Source organism: Herpailurus yagouaroundi, unplaced genomic scaffold (genome assembly GCF_014898765.1).
Source record: "Herpailurus yagouaroundi ecotype Mexico unplaced genomic scaffold, PumYag 212, whole genome shotgun sequence".
Lineage (NCBI taxonomy): Eukaryota > Metazoa > Chordata > Mammalia > Carnivora > Felidae > Herpailurus > Herpailurus yagouaroundi.
The window spans coordinates 379247-400748 of NW_024412443.1; the positions used below are offsets into that span (position 1 = coordinate 379247).

Sequence of the window (21502 nt, forward strand, 5' to 3'; positions counted from 1 at the left end):
ATTTCTGTTACATATGTGCAAGTCTGTATTAGATTAACATGTGCAATGCACTTCTTAATGAGGGCCAAGGAAAGAAAGAAAAACAAACCTTGTAAAAACCTTGGGTTAAGGATAACCACAGGCCTGTAACTCTGAACACCTTGAAGGGACTGATCATGCCTTACTCATGTTTTTGTTCCTATAATAAAGTGGATGGATAAATGGATGGGTTATGCATGTATGTGATAGATGGATGAATTAAATGAATTAATGATGGACATTAATTAAATGAATGGGCAGGTGGATGTATTCATGCATGCATGCATGCATAGATAAGTGAGGGGATGGTGAATGGAAGCATTATTGATGAAGACAAAAAGATCTATAGAATAAGTCAGCGTAGGGCATGCTGAGTCTGAGGTTATCTGAGAAATTGCAGGACAGTGGAGATGGACATAGAAGTCGTAACGGGAGAGATGAGGGCTAGAAAGCCGAGGCTCTGCTGGTAGTAAGGGATTAATTGGTTTGAGGAGAAAAGTTGGAGGTATACGAGTCCCCACGCGAGATCTTTGATTTCACAGCCACTCCACGCTACCGCAAGCACCACCCCACTGCGTTCTTGCAGGCCACACCCTCGAGCGTGGCCTCCGTGGAGAGGGCGTTCTCACTACCACAAAGGGTTCAGGCTATAAGGGCCGAAAGTGCACGAGAGCACGAGTTTGGACGCCGCTCTCCCCACCCTTTTGGGTCCGTGTCCGGGGAACTGCCTCGGCTGAGGGACTGCTGGACACTCTGTGTCTGGCTGGTGTGGAGCGGTGTAATGGTCTGTTGATTCTCTTTCCACCTCTGCCCATTCTCACGTCTTTCCTATCAGGACCGGCTGGATGGCCGTCAGGGCTCCCAACTGTCGCGTCCCCTGGGGCATCATAGAGAACGTAGTCCTCCATTGGCTCAGTCTATCCTTTCCGAGTGTGGGTTAGAGTGCCTACGTCATTTTCGGTCGCCTCGGGCTGGGTGGGGAGTGCCGCCACCAGGTCGGGCAAACCTGGAGGGAGGCAAGAAACGTGTCGGGACCCGGATTTGCAAGCTGAAGCTGGAAGGAAAGTGGAAGCTGCAGCCTGGTTCCGCTCCCGCTCCTCTTGGAGGGCGGCTGAGTCAGCGCTAGAGGGCTTTCGCGCCTTGAGCTGGGAAGAGCCTGAGGGAGGGGAGTAAGGCTCCTTTGCCGGCCTGAGGAGGAAGAGCAGTGTAGAGAAAAACCTTGGGTCACAAGCGTAGCTTGGACACGTAGCCTGCAGACACGTTCCCCGCTCCTCAGCTCGGAGTTGACGCATCCACACCTCCAGGCTGCGCATTAAAATGGCTGGCTGTGCCACTACTCCTAACCCCATGCAGACCCTTCAGGAGGAAGCGGTGTGTGCCATCTGCCTGGATTACTTCAAGGATCCCGTTTCCATAGGCTGTGGGCACAACTTCTGCCGAGGATGTGTGACCCAACTGTGGGGCAAGGAAGATGAGGAAGACAGGGACGGGGAAGAAGATGGATGGGAAAAAGACGAGGGCGACGATGTGGAGGGGGCCACCGGTGGATGGGACAACTCTATTCGAGAGGTTTTGTACCAGGGCAGTGCTGACGAGGTGTTCCAGTACCAAGAAGATGAACTCTGGGTTGGTGACGGTGGCGTCAGGAATTGGGACAACATGGACTATGTGTGGGACCAGGAGGAAGAAGAGGAGGAAGATCAGGACTATCACCTGGGAAGCTTGAGACATGACCTGAGAATTGACGTCTACCCAGAAGAGGAGATATTGGAAGAATACGAGGACGAGGAAGAGCTGTATCCTGACACCCATTTGCCTCCTCCTCCTCCACCTCCCCCCCCTCCTCCGCCCCCTCCACGTCAGTTCATCTGTCCCCAGTGCCGAAAGAGCTTTAAGCGTCGCAGCTTTCGTCCCAACTTGCAGCTAGCCAACATGGTCCAGATAATTCGCCAGATGAGCCCCACTCCTTATCGAGGAAGTCGGGGGAATGATCAGGGCATCTGCTCCAAACACCAGGAAGCCCTGAAACTTTTTTGTGAAGTGGACAAAGAGGCTATCTGTGTGGTGTGCCGAGAATCCAGGACCCACAAACAACACAGCGTGGTGCCAATGGAGGAGGTGGTGCAGGAGTACAAGGTGAGAGGCACAAGGGGGATAGGAGAATGGGGGGGTGAGGGGAGTGGAGAGAAAAACAAGGGCAGCTGGGAGGCAGATACTTGCTAGTTGAATCTTTTTTGTGAGAGATAAGGGCACAGTAGTGGAGAGAGATGGGCATATGTGGACAAGAGACACAATGGCTGAGGCTGATTGGCTTCCCCAAAGGAAGCTGAGCAGAGGCACCAAAGCTGACCACTGTTGTTATTCCCTTTCAATCTGAGTATCAGTGGCATGTCCCTAGTACCAAATTTCACTCTGTTGAGTACTGAGGGTGTACCTGACCAAGACTCCAAGACCCTTAACACATAGGAATGGAAAGCCATCAAGTACTTGAACCATAATAGACATTTGAAACCTCAGAGCACAAGCAGTGTCAAAACAGATGACTGGGGAAACACACACAAACATTGCTGGTTTTGGTAGGCTGAAACGCCAGGTAGGAGTCATAGACTAAGTGCAACAGGCCATACCCCCTTCCCAAAATCTGAGGTTGCTTCCTCACCTTCAGTGGGGTCTGTTTTCCCTGTAGAGAGAGGCAGAGGACATAAACATCTTTATGATGGATCAAAAGAAGTCTCATGTCCTTAATCACTCTCCTTTCCTGGTATTTTATCATGAAAGGAGTGAGGGATTTAGGATGAGATGACCTGGCTCTGCCACTTACTGTCTAAACTTGGGCAGGTCTCCATCTCTTACCTTTACTTTTCCCCTAGGCTTGTTAAAATTAAAAGAGACCACGTATGTGAAAGTTTTTTATAAACCATGAAGTTTTTTATAAAACCATGGTTTTATAAACCATCTAAACAGATGTTTGCTTTTATTTGATTTTCCTGTAATTTGTCTTTGCTTTGGGTTCTGATTTAGTTAATACATTGCTTTCCTGACCTGAGTAGTAGAGAGTTATCTCAATGACCACATAAATAATGTCTTCCTTACCAAAAGCCTAGGTGAATGTGACTTCTAGCAGTACCCAAGGAAGGAGAGGATATCTCAGGCCCCAAAAGTCTTATCTTGGATATTCATTAGCAGCTGCTCACATCTCAGTGTGCTTTACAGTTTGTAAAATCTATTTCCTCATGTTCTCCTACAGCAGTGGTTTTCCAGTTGTGGATTTTGACCAATTAGTGGGTCTTAAAATAAATGTGTCATGCCCAGCATTATTTTAAAATTAAACAGAGGGGTGCCTGGGTGGCGCAGTCGGTTAGGCGTCCGACTTCAGCCAGGTCACGATCTCACGGTCCGTGAGTTCGAGCCCCGTGTCGGGCTCTGGGCTGATGGCTCGGAGCCTGGAGCCTGTTTCCGATTCTGTGTCTCCCTCTCTCTCTGCCCCTCCCCCGTTCATGCTCTGTCTCTCTCTGTCCCAAAAATAAATTAAAAACGTTGAAAAAAAAATTAAAAAAAATAAATAAATAAAAATAAAAAAATAAAATTAAACAGAAAATATCAGGGTTCATGGAACATAGTAAGGTAAACATTGTCTTATGAAAGCTTTAAATTATATGTACACCTGTGTATACCTGGTCTCACAGTAAAACGTATTGCTTACTCTGGGTTGCAGTCAAAACACAAACGTTGTCCTAAGGCATCATACATTAGCTATTATCATCACCCTTCCATTTGGTTACTGGTAAGTGCACAGTGAGACACTACAATCTTAACTACAAATGACTGCTAATTTCATCATACAAACCTGACTTTAAGGACAACCCTAGCACCATGCTTTCCCCCAGGGTAATAAAGTTTGCCTCCAGAAGAAACTCTGTCCTATACTTCTGGTTTTTAGTACAGTGAACCTGAGGAAAGAAGGTAACCTTTCATTCCTCTGCTAGAATTTTCTGTAAGGATTTTGAAACCACAATTTTCACTGAAAGTTAAAAGAGATGGTCTTTTCAACTAGGGAAGCCAGATAACACTCACTTGAAACTTGAATTATTTATAAAACATACCAGTAAAACATAAACAGCAAAACCAAGTTAAACAAATTGGGGATAATTCCTTTCAAAATATAGAATATTTAAAAGAAAATAAAACTTTTATTTTCAAACACATACCAGAATTTAAGTAGATGGTACTGCCAAACATAGGAATCACAATGAAGATGTTAAAAACTTTTATTTTATGTATGTATAAACTTTTAGTAATTGGTAATGTAGTTTCGTTACTGTCTTTCATTGGTCAACATATACCAGCAGCATAATTTACAATTTTACTGAAAACTCTCATGATAGGTAACATTATAAGGAACTATTTTTGTATAAAGGTTTATTTCATATTATGCATTATCCATCACACAGTTCTGGTTACAGTGAATTCTTGTCAGCTACCACTTCAACACATTTTTTTAACCTACTTTGAAGCTGATCAAACTTTTTAGTTTTAGGGACTGAGTAGGGAGTTATTACTCATAGACTCAAGGAATAGGTCAGTGATTTTTCAGGAATAGGAGAGAAAGGCTTTCTCTCTCCCTCCACAAGTTATATTAGCATTGCACATATGGGGAATGTTATAATTTATAAAAGAACTCCTTGGCTGGTGGGAATACAAAGATAGAACAAGAAACATTCAGAGTAAGGCCTATAATTAATGAGGCATATGAACAGGTTGGGTAGCCACAGATGTTCATTGTGGGTATGATGCTAAATATTTATACTGCTATTTTTCTTGCATATCCAAGACAATTATATTGTTTCGAGGTCAATGTACTTTTAAAGTTTAATTTTGTATAAAAAGAGGCTTTTTAGCTCTGAAAAGCTTACTTATTTACATCTTCCATTTTGTCCATCCCATGAGTTAGAGTTCATCTTGACTCTTCAAGATAGAATCAGAGGATTATGAAAGTAAAAGCATTTAGATTTGACCAAGGGCACCATTAAATGGTGTCAGGTTTTAGGCGGCAGATGGGTGTATAAAAAGGAAATGAACAAAGATTTCACTTGTTGGGGTTCAGGCACAACTGGGTGCCTGTATTGCCCTGCCACCCAGCTGCCGCCAATAAAATCATTCATCCTTCTGCAAGAGGGACCAGATGCTTCCTTCATCAGTACTCCTTTTTCTGTTTTCTCCTTTGAGGTAGCTAAAGATGGCAGCCAAAAAGTTATTTGAGGCTTTTATTCACCTTATGATGCAGAAGATAGGGTCATCTTCTTCAGTTGAGTTACCAGTTACCTGACAATGTTGGGCAGTGACACAATGCCAAACACTGTTAAATTTATGCCATTAAAAACAGGGGAGTATTGGGGCGCCTGGGTGGCACAGTCGGTTAAGCGTCCGACTTCAGCCAGGTCACGATCTCGCGGTCTGTGAGTTCGAGCCCCACGTCGGGCTCTGGGCTGATGGCTCAGAGCCTGGAGCCTGTTTCCGATTCTGTGTCTCCCTCTCTCTCTGCCCCTCGCCTGTTCATGCTCTGTCTCTCTCTGTCCCAAAAATAAATAAATGTTGAAAAAAAAATTAAAAAAAAAAAACAAAAAAAAAAACAGTGGAGTATTCTGCAAAGCACAGTTCTCTGAAGCTTTAAGATTGGACAGTATTGGAATATTAACAGCAATCTTCCAAAAGCTATGAAAGCATAATATTAAATAGCCCTTTTAATTGCAAAGGAGAAAAAAATGAAGAAATTTGTGAAGCCTTGCATTCCAAGTGCTGCCACAACTTTGAGAGGAAATTGAGGAATTCCAGACTTTCTTCATCTACTTCTACAGTCTTAACTCTGAAATAATGACTGAACATATCAAACTTCAGGTTTTAAAAACTTCAGCTCATCTTTCTTTGCTGTTGAGATGAATCTACTGAAAAAAAAAAAAGTGTGCTTTGCTTATGTTTAAAAATAAAGCTTTAAAAACTGTGGATGTGGTGGTTTCATAAACGTAATACTTGACCACTAAAAACAGTATTTTTGAAGCTGTATCAAATGAACTGAGTTGGAAGAAAATTATACGAGTATACTTGGTGGTGCTACAGCAATGGAATGTTCTAAATCTGGGTTTTTGGCAAGAACTGAAGAAAACTGTGTGTAAGATGTACTGTAGCAATCCCCACCAAGCATCCACTTCCATTGATTGGCCCATAATCTACTGGAAATCTTCACCTTGCTGTCAGCATAACCCTTGTGAAAAACAGTAGATTTGATCCCAGTTTGCCTTGATTTTTGAAGATCTGTTCAGAATGCCATTGAGAGTGTTTTCTCTTACGTACTAAGGTTCCTTGGTTGTCAAAGAACTGTACTCAGCTGAATTTATGGACAGAACTAATTTTGAAACACCAATGACAAAATAACCCTCTGATTTTGGAACACCATCTAAAGAGAATTTGTTCTTTAAAATTTCAAAAATTAAAACTTTTGACAGAATGTAATGCATTGAAGCTTAAAATACATTGACCCTGAAATGTCAAAAGGCAAACACCAACATCACTCTCATTATGAAATACTTTAAGCAAAACTTGCCAAAAATCCAGCTACACATAGCAAACTCATGCTAAAAATGTCTAACTTGCTTGGCCAATCTTTCAAGGACTAGATTTCTGAATGTTATTTCAAGACAAAAATATGAAATATCCATAACTATTTTGGGTGATTGTTCTTGACCTTGTTCTTAAAACCTACCTGGGGTCGCTTTTATAAAGAATGTTTTCAACTGTTGGTTGGTTCAATTCCTTTAAGAGGAGTATGTGGAACTTTAAGTCTGTTTGTTTTGACTAGAAACTTCCAGATAAATACTCTAGAGAAATTGGGATATAAAATGTCTAAGCATATGTGAAGACTTTGTTCCATTTGTTATTCCATTTTCTCTTTACATCTTAAAAGCTTTTTTGGGGGGGGCGGGTGGAGTATATCTAGCTGTGGGGAGAAAACAGTACAAGAGTATTGTTAAAGCAGCTTGTGTTTTGTTATATCTTCTACACCACCCAAGAAAGATAAGGCTTTTAACAGTGACATAGTTATCACATCATCTGAATAAATTTTTGCCTTCCAAAATTACCCTTGCTTTGATTTTTAGTCATGATACTTGTGAAATTTTAAATAACACTGGAGGGAAAATGTGAAATTTTTATGTATATGAAAAGTAGAGCTATGAGTTCCAAAAACATTGAGGAAAAACTGGTATATCCATATTCACCAGATATTCATCTATTTATTGAATGTTTTCCCTACTAGGTTCAGCTATTGACTGTTGTATCAGAAGTTAGACTGTTTAAACTTGGTCCTCACTACTCCTATGGTTGTACCTGGGACCTCATCTTTACAGACTTGCTACATGTCTGAAACCCTCACTTTAAACTGCACTATGACCTTAGCTCTTTGCCTCCTAATGCAGTTAAACACACTCTAGTTATACCTGCTCTTCAGTTTTGTGGAGGCCACAGTTCACTGACTCCTAATTTTTTTCTTTCCCAATTTAATAGATTCTTGCTGAGCCTGGACCTCATGATTAGTCTTGGCATGAAGAACGGATCCACACTGTAGTCTAGACCAGCGTTTCTCAACCTCAGCACTAATGACATTTTGAATAAGAGAATTCTTTGCAGGTTGGGGCTGTCCTGTGCATTATAGGATGCCTAGGAGCATTCCCTGGACTCTACCCACCAGATGTAAGTAGCACCCCTCCATCAGCTGTGGCAACCACAAATGTCTCCCAACATTTCCAAATGTCTTATGGAGAGGGGTGACAGGAGCAAAATCATCCATGGTTAAGAATCATTGGTCTAGACTCAGGGAAAGTGGTCAAATCCACAGATGTGCCATTACCAGCTTTACTTATGCCCTATAGCCAGTGATTGACATAGGTGTTTAAAAGTGTTCAGTGGGGCACCAGGATGACTCAGTCAGCATCTGACATTGGCTCAGGTCATGATCTCATGGTTTGTGAGTTTAAGCGCCATATCAGGCTGTCTGCTGTCAGCACAGAGCCCGTTTTGGATCCTCTGTCCCCTGCTCTCTATGCCCTTCCCCTGCTTGCTTGTGCTCTGTAAAATTAAATTTAAATTAATATTATCTTTTTAAAAAAAGTGTTCAATGGAAAAATAGCTCCACCTACCTAGAATCTTATTAAACGGTCTTAGCATCAGTGTATTAATTGATATGACCCCTACTTCTCCCAGCTCTTGGCAGGCAGGTGGTAAAGTCAGCAAACTTTAAAAAAAAAAATTTTTTTTAATGTTTGTTTATTTTTGACAGAGAGAGAGAAAGAGACAGAGCATGAGTGGGGGAGAGGCAGAGAGAGAGGGAGACCCAGAATTCGAAGCAGGCTCCAGGCTCTGAGCTGTCAGCACAGAGCCTAACACAGGGCCCGAACTCACGGAGTGCAAGATCATCATGACCTGAGACGAAGTCGGACGGTCAACCGACTGAGCCACTCAGGCACCCCAGCAAACTTTTTTTTTAAGCCAGAGCTGCATATGTCACTGCCATTTGGGAGAACAAGGCCTATGACAGATAAAGCAGTGTATGAAATCAAGATCTAGAAATGATGAGTAATAAAAGACAATCACTTCAGCAGGGCTACAGGGCAGTCATTTTTTGTTTTGATTTTTAAGTATTATGCAGAATTTGCAAAACCAGAGCCTGCCTGCTCCTGGTGGAGTGGGGTGGCCCTGCTTTAATAAGTATAACGTCAACCCCTAAAGCACTTCCTTAAAACCTGAGTCTCCTCTACTAGCCACCAACCTCTGGCCCCTATGCCATGCCTCCAGAAATCTTTATAGGACCTACAGATTCTATGCTATGTCCCACCCCCAACTCCTGACCCCCTCTGAAAGTTAATCCTGGAACACTGAAAGTTATTACAAATATTTATTGACTGATAAAAGATTACAAAAAGGGGGACACAAGACATTAGGCTGTTATACCAGTTCTGAAAGAACTTTGCAACAATGGAAGTATTCTAAATCTATGCTATTTGATATAGTAGCTACATATGACTTAAGCTCTTGAAATGTGTCTAGTGCAACTCAGGAACTGAATTTTTAATTGTATTTAATTTTAATTAATTTGAAATAGCCACTAGTGGCTATCAAGTTATATTGAATTGTATAGTTCTATAGAAAGAAGGCATGTTGAATTCTGGTCCTTCCTAGGACTCAGGAATAGAGGCAAGTCCAAAGGAAAGATGAAAAAGAAATGAGACAACTTTCTTTTCCCCATCAGAAGAGGCAGGCTCAAAGGTGATATTTTTTGGCACAGAAGCAAATACATAAAAGAAAGTGGCTCAGTCAGTTGAGCATCCGACTTTGGCTCTGGTCATGATCTTTTAGTTTGTGAGTACGAGCCCCACATCAGGCTCTGTGCCGACAGCTCAGAGCCTGGAGCCTGCTTCAGATTCTGTGTCTCCCTCTCTCTCTCTACCCCTCTCCTGCTCACGCTCTTTCTCTCTCAAAAATAAATAACATTAAAATAAATAAATAAAGGCCTTCTTACATTTTTTTTTTTAAATCTGACTAAAACAACCTTGAACAGTTCCACTTGTGATTCATGTGGATCACATGTGAGAAATGTGATAAGGAACTCTAATGGGAAGGCAGCTAAAAAAGAAACTGCATTACCCTCTTCCCCAAAAAAGCCAAAGCTGGGGCCTCAAAATAGGAGGGGAAAGAAGTATAAATAAGGTTTTATTTGGTGCCTGACTTTTTGAAAATGGGATGTGGGGCAAAACCTAGCATTAAAGTAGGTAAGTGGGTTCTTCCCTTTTTCCTCTCACACCTAAATCCTGACAGAGAGTGGTAAGGAGATCATGGAGTCCTAGAAGGGAAAGCAGTTTGTGCTGGCAGTGCTAAATAAGAAAAGAGGAAGTGAGAGGTTTTAGGAATAACAGGGCTGAAAAGGAGGAGAGCTAAAAGTGGTGACAAATTTAACTTTTAATTATATAGTCTTTGCCCACAAACCAGAGTCCTCAGAAGTATAGTATGAGAACCCCAGGCATAGGGAAATAGCTCATCTTACAATGTGAGAAGTGTAGGAGCTGTGACAGGAGACCAGCAAAGAAGGAAGGAAATGGGCCGCTAAGTTACTACTCTTCTCCCCACTTCTATCCCTTCCAAAGAAGCAGGAAAATGGATACCTCAGAGATTTGAGCTAGAAATAGCCTTAAAGAATAGGTCTTATTCTTCCATAGCTACTGAGGCTTATTCTTCCATAGCTACTGAGGATCATGCTTAGGCCTTCCCAGTCTTTTACCCCATCCTAAAGGACTCAGCAGAGTTGGTCAGAGACTTCTCATTGACTATTCCACCTGGTATGAAGCAGGGCCCCACAAAGATGAAGGACCCAGGTCACCTGGAAGAAGACCCCTAGGGGTCCTGCCCTTTTTTGTCTGCCATTTCCTAATCAGATAGAATCCCCTGTCTACCCTCTCCAGCAAAGGATGGAATTTCTCAGCAAGCTCTGGCTATTTAATCCAAGTGTGAGTAGAAAGAACTGTTTTCTCTTCAGCCCTCTTACAGTGTGGTAAGCTAGCCAGTCTTAAGGTTCCATTTTAACATACCTTCCCAACCCTAGTTCATATGAAATTGTCTTCCAGGAGAAAGCTGAAAAAAGGCACCTTGGGTCATCTTTTGTTTCTTCCTACCACCTAATGTTGTTTTAAATCCTTTAACAAGCCAGAGGTTTGCCTTCTCCTAGCATGTCTTATAATTCTACCTGGCCTGTAGTCACCTGCCTGGACCACACCCACTTCCACAGCCTCTCGCTGTACATCTGCTGAAGTACCTAGGGCCTGGAGAACCCACAGTCCCTCTCCCAGGGAAAACCCAACAGAATGCCTTAGCAGCTTTCACTATTAGATTTCAGATTTCTGCCTAAGATGGGCAATGAATATTTATCCAGAGACATAAGGAAATGATATGTGATTTTTTGCAAGATCTCTTCCTGGCTTTGACTTAATAACATATCCCTGCCTCTCACCAGGAAGAAGGCAATAGAACCTACAATAAGAACAGAACTTGCCATGTTTCTTTCTAATCTTTTTCAGCTTAATTCTTTAGGCCTCAATCATGAATTAGTTTCTATAATCAGAGCCCAATTCTAGATACTGGAGTGAAGAAGGTGGGGTAGGGAGGAGACAGATGGATTAGACATGTTGAATCCCTCATCATAAGGCCATTGGTAAGTCCTCACTCAGTCTCTCCTTTCATAGGACTCTCATGACCCTCCTACAAACCCCCTTGTGTGACTTCTGAACTCTTGTCGTTTCTAGTCTTCCTTCAACCTTCAACCTACCCTCCATTCTGAGACCAAACACTTTACAACAAAATCAAGTCTAGGCAGGAGAGGGATGAGATAATCCTAAAGAGAAAGACCTAGGCCTCAAGACAAATCCAGATTCCTTAGTAGTCAACTCCTTCCTGATAGAGGCTCTCTGGCCACCTTGGGTTTCACTCTCTCCTACCTTCCCATTTGAAACCATCCCTCCAAAACTTCTGCATGCAAACACTCTAACCCCTCCCCATGGTGATCCCTCTGCCTGGAACACCCTTTAACTACTTGCCCTTAACTACTTAGCCTGTGAAGCTAGTTACCAAGATTGGAATCTTCTACAACCAAACCCTCTACCAGCAAATGCAGCATATGAGCCCAAACAGACCAGTCCCTGACCTCAGGGCACTGAGAAAATCCCTGAGGGATTCAAATAAGGGGAAACTGAGCTAAGGGCTATGAAGGCCCAGCACACCATCACTATGAGGGTATGAAACCAGAAGCCTAACTTAGACTTGAGGGTCACAGAGGGTTTCTCTGGGGTGGCAACCTGAGTTGAGACCTGAAGGAAGCTTAGATTAAGAAAAGTGGGGGTGAGGGGTGCCTGGGTGGCTCCGTCGGTTAAGCATCCAACTTCAACTCAGTTCATGATTTGTGGTTGGTGAGTTCGAGCCCCCTGTTGGGCTCTGTGCTGACAGCTTGGAGCCTGGAGCCTGCTTCAGATTCTGTGTTTCTCTTTCTCTCTGCCCCTCCCCTGCCCACAGTTTGTCTCTCTCTCCCTCAAAAATGAATAAACATTAAAAAAAGAAAGAAAAGAACAGTGGAGATGGAATATGGTGGGCCTTCCCGGCAGAACAAGGTGTGTGTTCTGTGTAGGAGAGAACTGATAGTTGGGAGGAGCAGGGGAGAGACAGTGTACCCACAAAAGGAGTATGGGCCAGGGGTACCTGGGTGGCTTAGTCAGTTGAGTGTCCGACTTCAGCCCAGGTCATGATCCCACGGTTTGTGGGTTCAAGCCCCGCATCAGGCTCTGTGCTGACAGCTTGGGGCCTGGAGCCTGCTTTGGATTCTGTGTCTCCCTCTCTCTCTGCCCCTCCTGCACTCTATCTCTCTGTCTCCCAAAAATAAATAAACATTAAAAATTAAAAAAAAAAAAAAAAAAAAAGTAAGTATGGGCCAGAGCCAACCACACTGAAACTGCCAAGAAACAGAATGAAGGGAAGTCATCCGCTTTAGCTGGCAGTGGGCCCTCTGGCCTTGGCCACATCCTTTTCCCTCAGCCCTTCACCTATCACCCACAATAGTCATCACCACCACATTCAAGGGAAGACCTGTCTCACCTCCTGAATGCTGACAGGAGGGAATGGAGGTCTGTTCCTAAAAGAGAGGCTATGGACCTCTAGCAGGGAAACCAGAGGGGCTTCTCCCAGCTGTATGAGTCTTAGGAATGCCCAGCAGAAAAGACAGACTTCCTTAAAAGAGCATCTCCAATTTCTCCCTTAGGATGCTTACCTTGTGTGGGAAAGGAAGTGGTGCCAGTGAGGATGTGGGAGACAAGGGAGCAGCCCAGGGACTGGGACTAGAAGTGGGTGGGGAACCCTTCAGGAGGGGCAGCCTGAGGAGCAGAAAGAAGGCTCTGCAGAGAAATTCTCCCAAAGGCCAGGTGGGGCCCTCCAGCAGACTTCCACCTCCTAGAGGCCAGATCAAAGACATCTGGAATGAAAAGGCCGGCCACAATAGACCCGTTGTGGGAACTGTGCATCCTGTAGCCAAGGGGAGTCATCCCACTGGAAGGGGCAGGGCTTGAGGTATGAGGAGTCCAGGTGAGCCCATATGCCTAACAGGGAACCATGGGGACCCAGAGGGAAGCAGGTGTGTATGGGGCTCAACTCCAGCTGGGGCTGAGAAGGAAAGGCTGCCGCTGCACCCTCCTTCCTGCCCCTCGCTACACCCAGAGTCGGGGCCATGCCTCCCTCGGTTCAGGAATGCTCTTCAATGACTTTGTGGCTTGCCAGGAGGCCAGGCAGTAACTGGAGGTAAACTCCAGTCTGGAGGTGGAAAGCCCAAAACCTGTAATCTGGTCGTCCGGGGAAGTCCACTACATTCCATTTCTCCTTCTCCTCTGGCATTGCCAGACCGGTACTAATAGGCTCCAGGAGAAAACGCGAATTACCCTCCCCCTTTGGCCGCATAGGATGGGGCGCTAACACAATCCTCTTACAGAGCAAGGAGCTGGCGTACGAAGAGGCCCACGGAATTAGGGGAGGTCAAGGGCACTTCCAGAAATTTCGAGCTCGAGCTCGGTAGGCGGCAGGGAGGACTCCGTGAAGGGGCCAGCCAAAGATGGGACTGGGGGAGGGCAAGGCTAGCCTGGGAACCACCCTCTTCTGGAAAGGAACTGAGAGATGCCTAGAAGCATCGTTCTTGAGCATGTGTAAGACCTGGAAGGCTCGTTTTAAACCTGCACCCTTGGCCTTGCCTCAGGGATGCTGATTCCACAGCAGCTCCCTGTCAAAATTCAAGAAAACTGAGAGCCAAATGATATTTCTCCAGGCGAGTAAACATAAAGTGACTGAGCAATGATCTCTTTAGGGAGTGGAGATAGGAGACGAAGAACTCGTGTTCTTGAACTGAGAGGAAATCCTCTGCATATACAGGTCAACAGCCAGGGGAGTGCTTGCGTTGAGCATCTCTACTAGATGATGCGTGGAATCTCTCACCTCTCCATTTGTGCCAAGTGCCCAGGGCACTTGGCATGACCCCAGTTATGAACAGCAAGCTGGATATTGGTGTGGGTGAAGGTAAGAGTCTCCCACGACCAGAGGAGAAACAAAATACATGGGTCGAAGTCGAGTTGGACTATAGTGTTGGAAAAGCAAGAAGACAGCTAATTGGGGGTGCTATGGTGGCGGGTGACATACGTGACTGGGACCCTTGAAGCACAGTCAGGACAGTGTCCTGAAGAGCCATGATTCTTCCCCAAGCCTGCTGGCCCTCTTGTCAATTGCCCCTTACCTCCATCTCACGGTTTGAGTTTCAGCACCTGCAACAATCCAGTTCAAAACTTTTGCACTGACTGTCTCTCCAACTACATTTCCTCCCACATACTTTCCCTTATTGGAACATTAACTTTCCATATAGCCACAGGGCTGTATCCTACTTCTTCCTCTCTTTGCTCCAATCTCTCTCTCAATCTCCGTTCCACTCACCCCATCAAATGTAAACCAAACCAAAACAAAACAAAACAAAACAAAAAACAGGTCCCCACCGTCTTGGCTCACAGGTGTATTCCCCCCAACACCTAAAACAGGAACTGGTACCAAAGAAATGCTAAGTTTGCCTGCATTTACTCTGCCAGGCACCATTCTGGGCAGCTTTACATTTATTGACTGACTGATTGATTGGTTGATAGAGATAGAGCACAAGCAGGGGAGAGGCAGAGAGAGGACAGAATCCCAAGCTGGCTCCATGCTCTCTGCGCAAAGCTGGACATGGGGTTCGAACTCACTAACTGTGAGATCATGACCTGGGCCAAAATCCAGAATCGGTCGATTAACTGACTGAGCCACCAAGGCGTCCCTGGGTGCTTTACCTAACTCACTTACTCTCCTCAACACCGTTTTAGGCTGATACTATTGTTTCCAACCTCATTTTACAGATGTGAAACTAAAAATAATACACATTACAAACAAAATATTTATGTATAATCCCCCCTTATTTTGCATAAATGATAGTCACTGCTATCATCCTGGTCTGTGCAACCCCCCCTCCCCCATTTAAAAAATATTTGAGGGGCACCTGGGTGGCTCAGTCAGTTAAGCATCTGAATCTGGATTTTGATTCAGGTCATGATCTCAGGATTAGTGAGTTCGATCCCAGTGTCCAGCGTTCTGCAGAGAGCATGGAGCCTGCCTGAATATCCTCTCTCCTTCTCTCTCTGCCCCCACCCCCGTTCATGTGCACCTTCCTCTCTCTCTTAAAATAAATAAACTTTAAAAAAATAAAATTAAAAATACTTGAGAGAGGCGCTGCCAGCCAGCATCATATCTTAATTTCAAGAATGTGCCATAGCGGGCTCACATACCAGGAGGTTAAATGGGAGGGCGGTAGCCAGCCAGGCAACCATGTTCCACTGCTTCCCAGTCTGAGGACACCTCCTTGGGGGCACGCCTGGACCCCCCAGCCGGCCTGTGAGGTGGTTAGGCCCAGAGCGGCTTTGGACCCGAGTCCCCAGAATTCAGAACCCGGAGGCCTTTCCTCTCGCGGCCGTTCAGTTTCTATGACGGCTCTCTGCACTCCTGCCTAGACGAGAGCTCGGTGACCGATAAGCGGCCCACGGACCGATTTTTCGTTCCTTCCCGCTTTTCCGCACCGTAACCCATTTTCGTTTTAACTCCTGCCTGGACTAAGCCCTTCCGAACAGGGAGTGCCTCAGCCAATTCCCCAGCAAAAACCTCTTGATGAAAGAGCTGCCCTCTGAGACAGAAGTCTGTTAGGGTTTAATAATTCACCTGAGCACAGTGTATTTAAAAAAATTTAATACCATATTTTTCATATCGCTTACCATTACTTGCAGTTCTCACCCAGAAATTAAGCTCCCTCAGCTTTGCCCTCCGAGCCACCCTGCGGAAAGGGCGGGGCTCGGGCTGTGCCACGTGGGAATACCAAAGGTGCTGGGCGATCCTGACGGGAATGTGCCGTGCACTTCCCCTCTTCGGCTTCTTAGACATCACGCCCCAGTGAACGTTTGATGGGTTCTTTAAAACACTTGACCGAGTTGGTTTCAGAATGTTTTTGTATGGCACTGCTAAACTATAATGCGTGGCGGAAGGGGACCATGAAGTGTTATCATTTCACCTGTCCCTATGCCCCGCCTGGCGCCGCCATCTTAAGCAGAAATGAATCATGGGGGCCGCCATTTTGTTGGAGAGGACGGGTATTTCCGGTTCCGGTGGGGTTCCTTCTCTCTCTTTTCCTCTGCAGAGCCGCGGTGCGAGCGGCTGTGGTGCTAGTCTTTGAGTTATCCAACTCCATCCTTGTCGCCCCGGCGACACCCGCACTCCCCGCCGCCATGACTGAGCAGATGACACTTCGTGGCACCCTCAAGGGCCACAACGGCTGGGTGACTCAGATCGCCACCACCCCCCAGTTCCCGGACATGATACTGTCCGCTTCTCGAGGTACGGGCTGAGGTGCGGGGCAAGGGGTTGAAAGATAAGTGGGTTGCGCGTGTCTCCTGTTGTTTCCAGTGGATCGCGAGTTGGCGGCCCGGAAAACTCCGTCCGCCTGCGAGGTGGGGCATGCGGACCCGGGCCTAAGTCTCAGCCTGGATAAGCCCGTGAGGCATTTTCCACTTTGCAAAGGCCGAGACCTAGATCAGCTCGTGGCTGCTAGGATTGCAGGATTGGGGTTTTATTTCTTGCCCGCCTCCTCGCAGATGTGGCTACGTGTGCAAGAGCCTATACGAGTCGGGCGGGGCGGTGATGACCCCAACATGCCATCTGAGTGCCCATGCTGAGACCCAGAGGCTGTTTCTGAGCTGCCGCCCGGCCCTGTGCCTAGTTTTTCCTGGATGGACTCCCAAGGGGAGTCCTGACGCCAATCTCCTTGCAAGCCCGTGTCTTGTCTTTTCTGCCTTTTTTTTCTTGTCATTCTCTTGTTTGAATGAACACGCTGTTGTTTGCCCCCACGCTATTAAAAACAGTCTGAGGTTAGGATCATGTGTGACGCATAATCGGAAAGCGTGTCGAGTCCAACACCTTTCAGTGAAAGCTTCCAGCCTTGTAGTGTGTAAATCAACTAAATCCAGTACTTCTGGCATCCTCAGTGGTAGTTGTAGGAAGCCCATATTCAGTCTTCCCACACCCAAGCAGCAGTGTTTATGTATTAGACCTCAGAATAAGATTCAGACATTGGACTGTTACGAATGTCACAAAAAGGCATCCATAATCCGCTAAAGGCCTCCACACCTAAGTTTAATTCTAGTGGCGTTGCTTATTTCTACTTGACTTTTTTTTAGAATAATGAATCACTTAGCTTTGACTAATGACAGCACTCTCGGCTTGGGGGTCCCCTCCCCCCTGGAGTGTCCTTAATTTCTTGTAAATCCACCAATGACCTTGAGGGATCCTGGATTATCCAGTAGGTCAGTGAGTGGGCTGTGGGATTCCTCACTGGATTTTCTGTGTTACCTCCCCTTAGATAAGACTATCATCATGTGGAAGCTGACCAGGGATGAGACCAATTATGGCATCCCACAGCGTGCTCTTCGGGGTCATTCCCACTTCGTTAGTGACGTGGTCATCTCCTCAGATGGCCAGTTTGCCCTCTCAGGCTCCTGGGATGGAACCCTTCGTCTTTGGGATCTCACAACGCAAGTAGCTGCTCATTTAACTGTGGGGCACTGGGAAAAAGCTGGGCAGAAATGAGGTAGATGCTGTTGGGAGGTGTTTTCCAAAGGACAGTGAGGTTCATTGTGGGAACTGTAAGGCAGGGCATACATAGAGAAGATAGTTGGGTTGCTTGGCTTCCATCCTTGCTGCTTTTAATTACTTTCGCAGAGTTGCTTCAGAGTGGGCTGGTTGAGCAGTTTTGCCACATACTGTGGTTGAGAGTAGGCAAGGGTTTGAACATGTTTTATCTTGGGAGCTCAGTCTTTGGATGGTCAGGCATAATGGAGGATCCTAGTGATGACAGATGACATTGTCAGCCAATCCCCATGTGGGAGTGAGGACATGTCCTGCAATTCTGAAGGGATTCTCTGGCATATGCTCAACCATGTTGTGATCAGACCCATGTCCAGGGTCATGTGAGTAATGGCAGCTCCAGTAAGACCAGGGAAGGCCAGGGAAACAGTCTGATGTGGAAGAATGTTTGCAGAGTCTAGAGACTGACCAAGTCCTCTTCCTTAGGGGTACCACCACACGCAGATTTGTAGGACATACCAAGGATGTGCTGAGTGTGGCTTTCTCCTCCGACAACCGCCAAATTGTCTCTGGCTCCCGAGATAAAACCATCAAGCTGTGGAATACTCTGGGTGTATGCAAATATACTGTCCAGGTAACAGTGAAGGCACATGCAGAAAGCACATGAAGATTCTCTCCCATTCTTCATAACCTTGGCATTATGTGGTGATTTCAAGCCTGGCTTGGGCTCCAAAGGGGTTCTATTGATATTAAAGGTTTGTGTTCCAGGGATGTGAGTGCAAAGCCATCAGTGTACCTCCCATGTAACTGAGGGAAGGGGTGAGGGGTTTAGTTTCATGGGACAGGATAGTTTCTCCTTACTTCTTTTCTGTCCTCTAGGATGAGAGCCATTCGGAGTGGGTGTCTTGTGTCCGCTTTTCACCCAATAGCAGCAATCCCATCATTGTCTCCTGTGGCTGGGACAAGCTGGTCAAGGTGAGCTTGAAGTCAGGATGTAGAGCTTTTACCAGCCAGAATGTTTCCATTGCCTCGTAGGTGGTCATAAGTTCTAACTTTGAAAGCTTTATTCCTCAGTTGACGTTTCCTATTGCTATTTTTTCTAACTATTAGTTTTTGATACTTGGTGTGGAGTAGCTAATTGAACCCAATATCCCTTGTAGAGCAACGAAGCATTCTTTATTTAATCTTGATTGTCCTTAGGTGACCAAGACAAATTCTTTAACCTTTTTTGTTACTGGTAGAATGCAAAATGGCCACCATATCCAGAAATGCTTTTAAAGAAGGTGCCATGCCTTTGTCTTGAGCCCTCCTGACCCCAGTGGATTTGGAGCCAGGTTTTTCACCTATTACCCTTAACCCTCCCATATCTAGGTATGGAACCTGGCAAACTGCAAGCTGAAGACCAATCACATTGGCCACACAGGCTACCTGAACACTGTGACAGTCTCTCCAGATGGATCCCTCTGTGCTTCTGGAGGGAAGGTATGTTCAGGAGCTGGGAGTATTCTACTCAATGGGGGACAGTGTTTTTTTTTGAAAAAATACTTAAGGTAGGAATCCAAGAGTAAATGTTTGTGAAAATTGTTTTCTAAAAATTATATACACCATACTGTTTAAAAGATTGTTTTCAGTAAAGCTGGTTTCTTAAAGCTGTTGATATTAGAATTCTGTTTTCAGAACTGATTGTAGTGATTTTAGAAATTGTCAGGGCCTTGGTAGGGTTGATGGGGTATCATGCATTAACGGAGGGGCATTCAGAGATATACCGGTATTTGAATCATTAGCTTTGGGGAAGTTGTGGGAGGGAGAATAAGGATTAAGACAGAATCTTGACAGTTGAGATTAACACCTGGAATAGGTTTCATATTATCCTGACTCCCCTTTCCTCTTCTCAGGATGGCCAGGCTATGCTGTGGGACCTTAATGAAGGCAAGCACCTTTATACACTAGATGGTGGGGACATCATCAATGCCCTGTGCTTCAGTCCTAACCGATACTGGCTCTGTGCTGCCACAGGCCCCAGCATCAAGATCTGGGTGAGTATGGGCTACAGTTGAGGGCCGAGCTCCTGGCTTTATTCTTGTGAGCCATGGCAATGTTGTGATTTCCTGATATGTCACTGCTGGGATTCGAGCTTCCTGAACTGCTGACCATCAGGCTATCAGTGGAGACCCAGGAAGAGCAAGTTACAACTTGCTAGGATTGGGATTTGCAGTGGTGCACGATACTTACCTACTAAAGGGTGTCACAAATTACAGCAATTTATTCAGTCTCAGCATAATCAACCTTTTGGTCTAGATAATTTGGTGGGGGGAGGGGAGACAGTCCTATGCATTTTAGGCTGTTTCACAACATCCTTGGCCTCTATTCCTTGGATGCTTGTAGTAGAATCCCTCCTTACCTTGATTTTGCCCCTTTCCCAGGACTTGGAAGGCAAGATCATTGTAGATGAACTGAAGCAGGAAGTTATCAGTACCAGCAGCAAGGCAGAGCCACCCCAGTGTACTTCTCTGGCCTGGTCTGCTGATGGCCAGGTAAGTGGGTCTCTGCTTAAGTGACTCATCTTTTACCTTTTCTCTCCCCCTCTTTGCTCTTGGAATGTCTTTGACATAAAATGAAATGACAAAACTAGCCAGGTTGATTTGAGAGAACCAAATTAGCTCTACCAGTGAACAGAGTACATGTTCCTGCACTGGAAGGAAAATTGATCTAACAAGCAATGATTACCTACCTTCAGTTAACACTTGGATAACTTAATCATTTTACAAGAGTATGAGTCCTTACTACCAGCTGTTGCTTCCTCTAGGAATACATACCACCTACAACCTGGTGGTTAGAAGATTGGGGGTCTTAAAAGAAGGGAATGCAGAGTTCCATGGCTCTGACATGACCTATCACTGTCATTTCTCCCTTGCAGACTCTGTTTGCTGGCTACACGGACAACCTGGTGCGAGTGTGGCAGGTGACCATTGGCACCCGCTAGAAATAGAAATAGAGAAATAGAGGGCAGAACTTTGGAAATAAAACATTGGTTTGCTGACTTATAGTGTCTTTCTCTGATAAGCAAAACTGCTTTCTAATGCTGGGTTGCATCACAATGTACTGTGTCTCAGGTATAGATCCTTGGGGCCTCGCTTAAGCCTGGAGAAAATGTTCGTTGGGAATAGTAAAATCTCAGTTCAATCTGTAACATAAATAATTGAGTAGGCATTTGTCATTCCTCAAGGTAATATATTTTGAAACTCAAGTTCGTGTAGTCTGTCAAGTTGTCTTTTTGTTAAAATGGAGATTTTTTGGAACCCTTCGTCTATGATAAGGCAACTCTCTCCAAAAGAGTTTCTGCTTAAGATCAGGTCCTTTTTACTCCCTCCATTGTTGGAGATTAAAAATTATGTAGTCTGCAGGTATTCATAAATACAATCACAGCTGGCTTTTTCTCAGGTAGTGGCTAAGTAAATATGTAGCATGTTGAAGTAGCCTGTACAGTTTCCTTTGCCATCAACTCCTAATGGTGATAAGGCTACTGTGGCTTTAGCTTCAATTTTATGGGATTTCAGCTAGATGCAATCACATGGAAAGACTTTAGAAATGTAAAGATTCTTGGGAAAACCAGAATCCTAAAACCTCAAAGCAGTGATAGACAAGTGGCAAACAATTTTCAAAGTGCATGCTGAAGAGGGTACCAATAAAACTATGCAGATATTCAAATGGGGTGAGA

General features: G+C 45.1%; 2 protein-coding genes, 1 long non-coding RNA gene and 2 other non-coding genes across 8 annotated transcripts; 4 read left to right on the forward strand and 1 right to left on the reverse strand.

Moving 5' to 3' along the window:
- The first annotated feature begins 1286 nt into the window (after positions 1–1286).
- On the forward strand, positions 1287–14614 carry TRIM52 (tripartite motif containing 52). 4 transcript variants are annotated; one of them, XR_005784393.1, is made up of 3 exons: positions 1307–2154; positions 7576–7761; positions 13583–14614. XR_005784393.1 is itself a non-coding variant. In XM_040454353.1 (2 exons), the coding sequence occupies exons 1-2, from the start codon at positions 1336–1338 to the stop codon at positions 5838–5840; spliced, it is 888 nt and encodes a 295-aa protein (XP_040310287.1). In that variant the 5' UTR covers positions 1287–1335; the 3' UTR covers positions 5841–7150. The 4 variants fall into 4 exon arrangements, 3 of the variants coding, with proteins under 3 accessions (XP_040310287.1, XP_040310288.1, XP_040310289.1); XM_040454353.1 differs by lacking the exons at positions 7576–7761; positions 13583–14614 and adding an exon at positions 5772–7150 and having other exon boundaries at positions 1287–2154; XM_040454354.1 differs by lacking the exon at positions 7576–7761 and having other exon boundaries at positions 14017–14614.
- Positions 4269–13583, reverse strand: LOC121016645 (uncharacterized). The gene is made up of 2 exons (XR_005784394.1): positions 12872–13583; positions 4269–5340 (listed from the first exon to the last, which is right to left on the reverse strand). It is a non-coding gene; the product is annotated as an uncharacterized LOC121016645 (long non-coding RNA).
- A 1696-nt stretch (positions 14615–16310) lies between the features above and the next one.
- Positions 16311–20824, forward strand: RACK1 (receptor for activated C kinase 1). The gene is made up of 8 exons (XM_040454352.1): positions 16311–16539; positions 17561–17732; positions 18271–18418; positions 18664–18759; positions 19156–19266; positions 19680–19820; positions 20208–20318; positions 20702–20824. Exons 1-8 carry the CDS (start codon positions 16431–16433, stop codon positions 20765–20767), a joined length of 954 nt encoding a protein of 317 aa, XP_040310286.1. The 5' UTR covers positions 16311–16430; the 3' UTR covers positions 20768–20824.
- Positions 16834–16901, forward strand: LOC121016711 (small nucleolar RNA SNORD95). The gene has a single exon (XR_005784412.1). It is a non-coding gene; the product is annotated as a small nucleolar RNA SNORD95 (small nucleolar RNA).
- LOC121016710 (small nucleolar RNA SNORD96 family) lies at positions 18039–18117 on the forward strand. Its single transcript, XR_005784410.1, has one exon. It is a non-coding gene; the product is annotated as a small nucleolar RNA SNORD96 family (small nucleolar RNA).
- Positions 20825–21502: the final 678 nt, after the last annotated feature.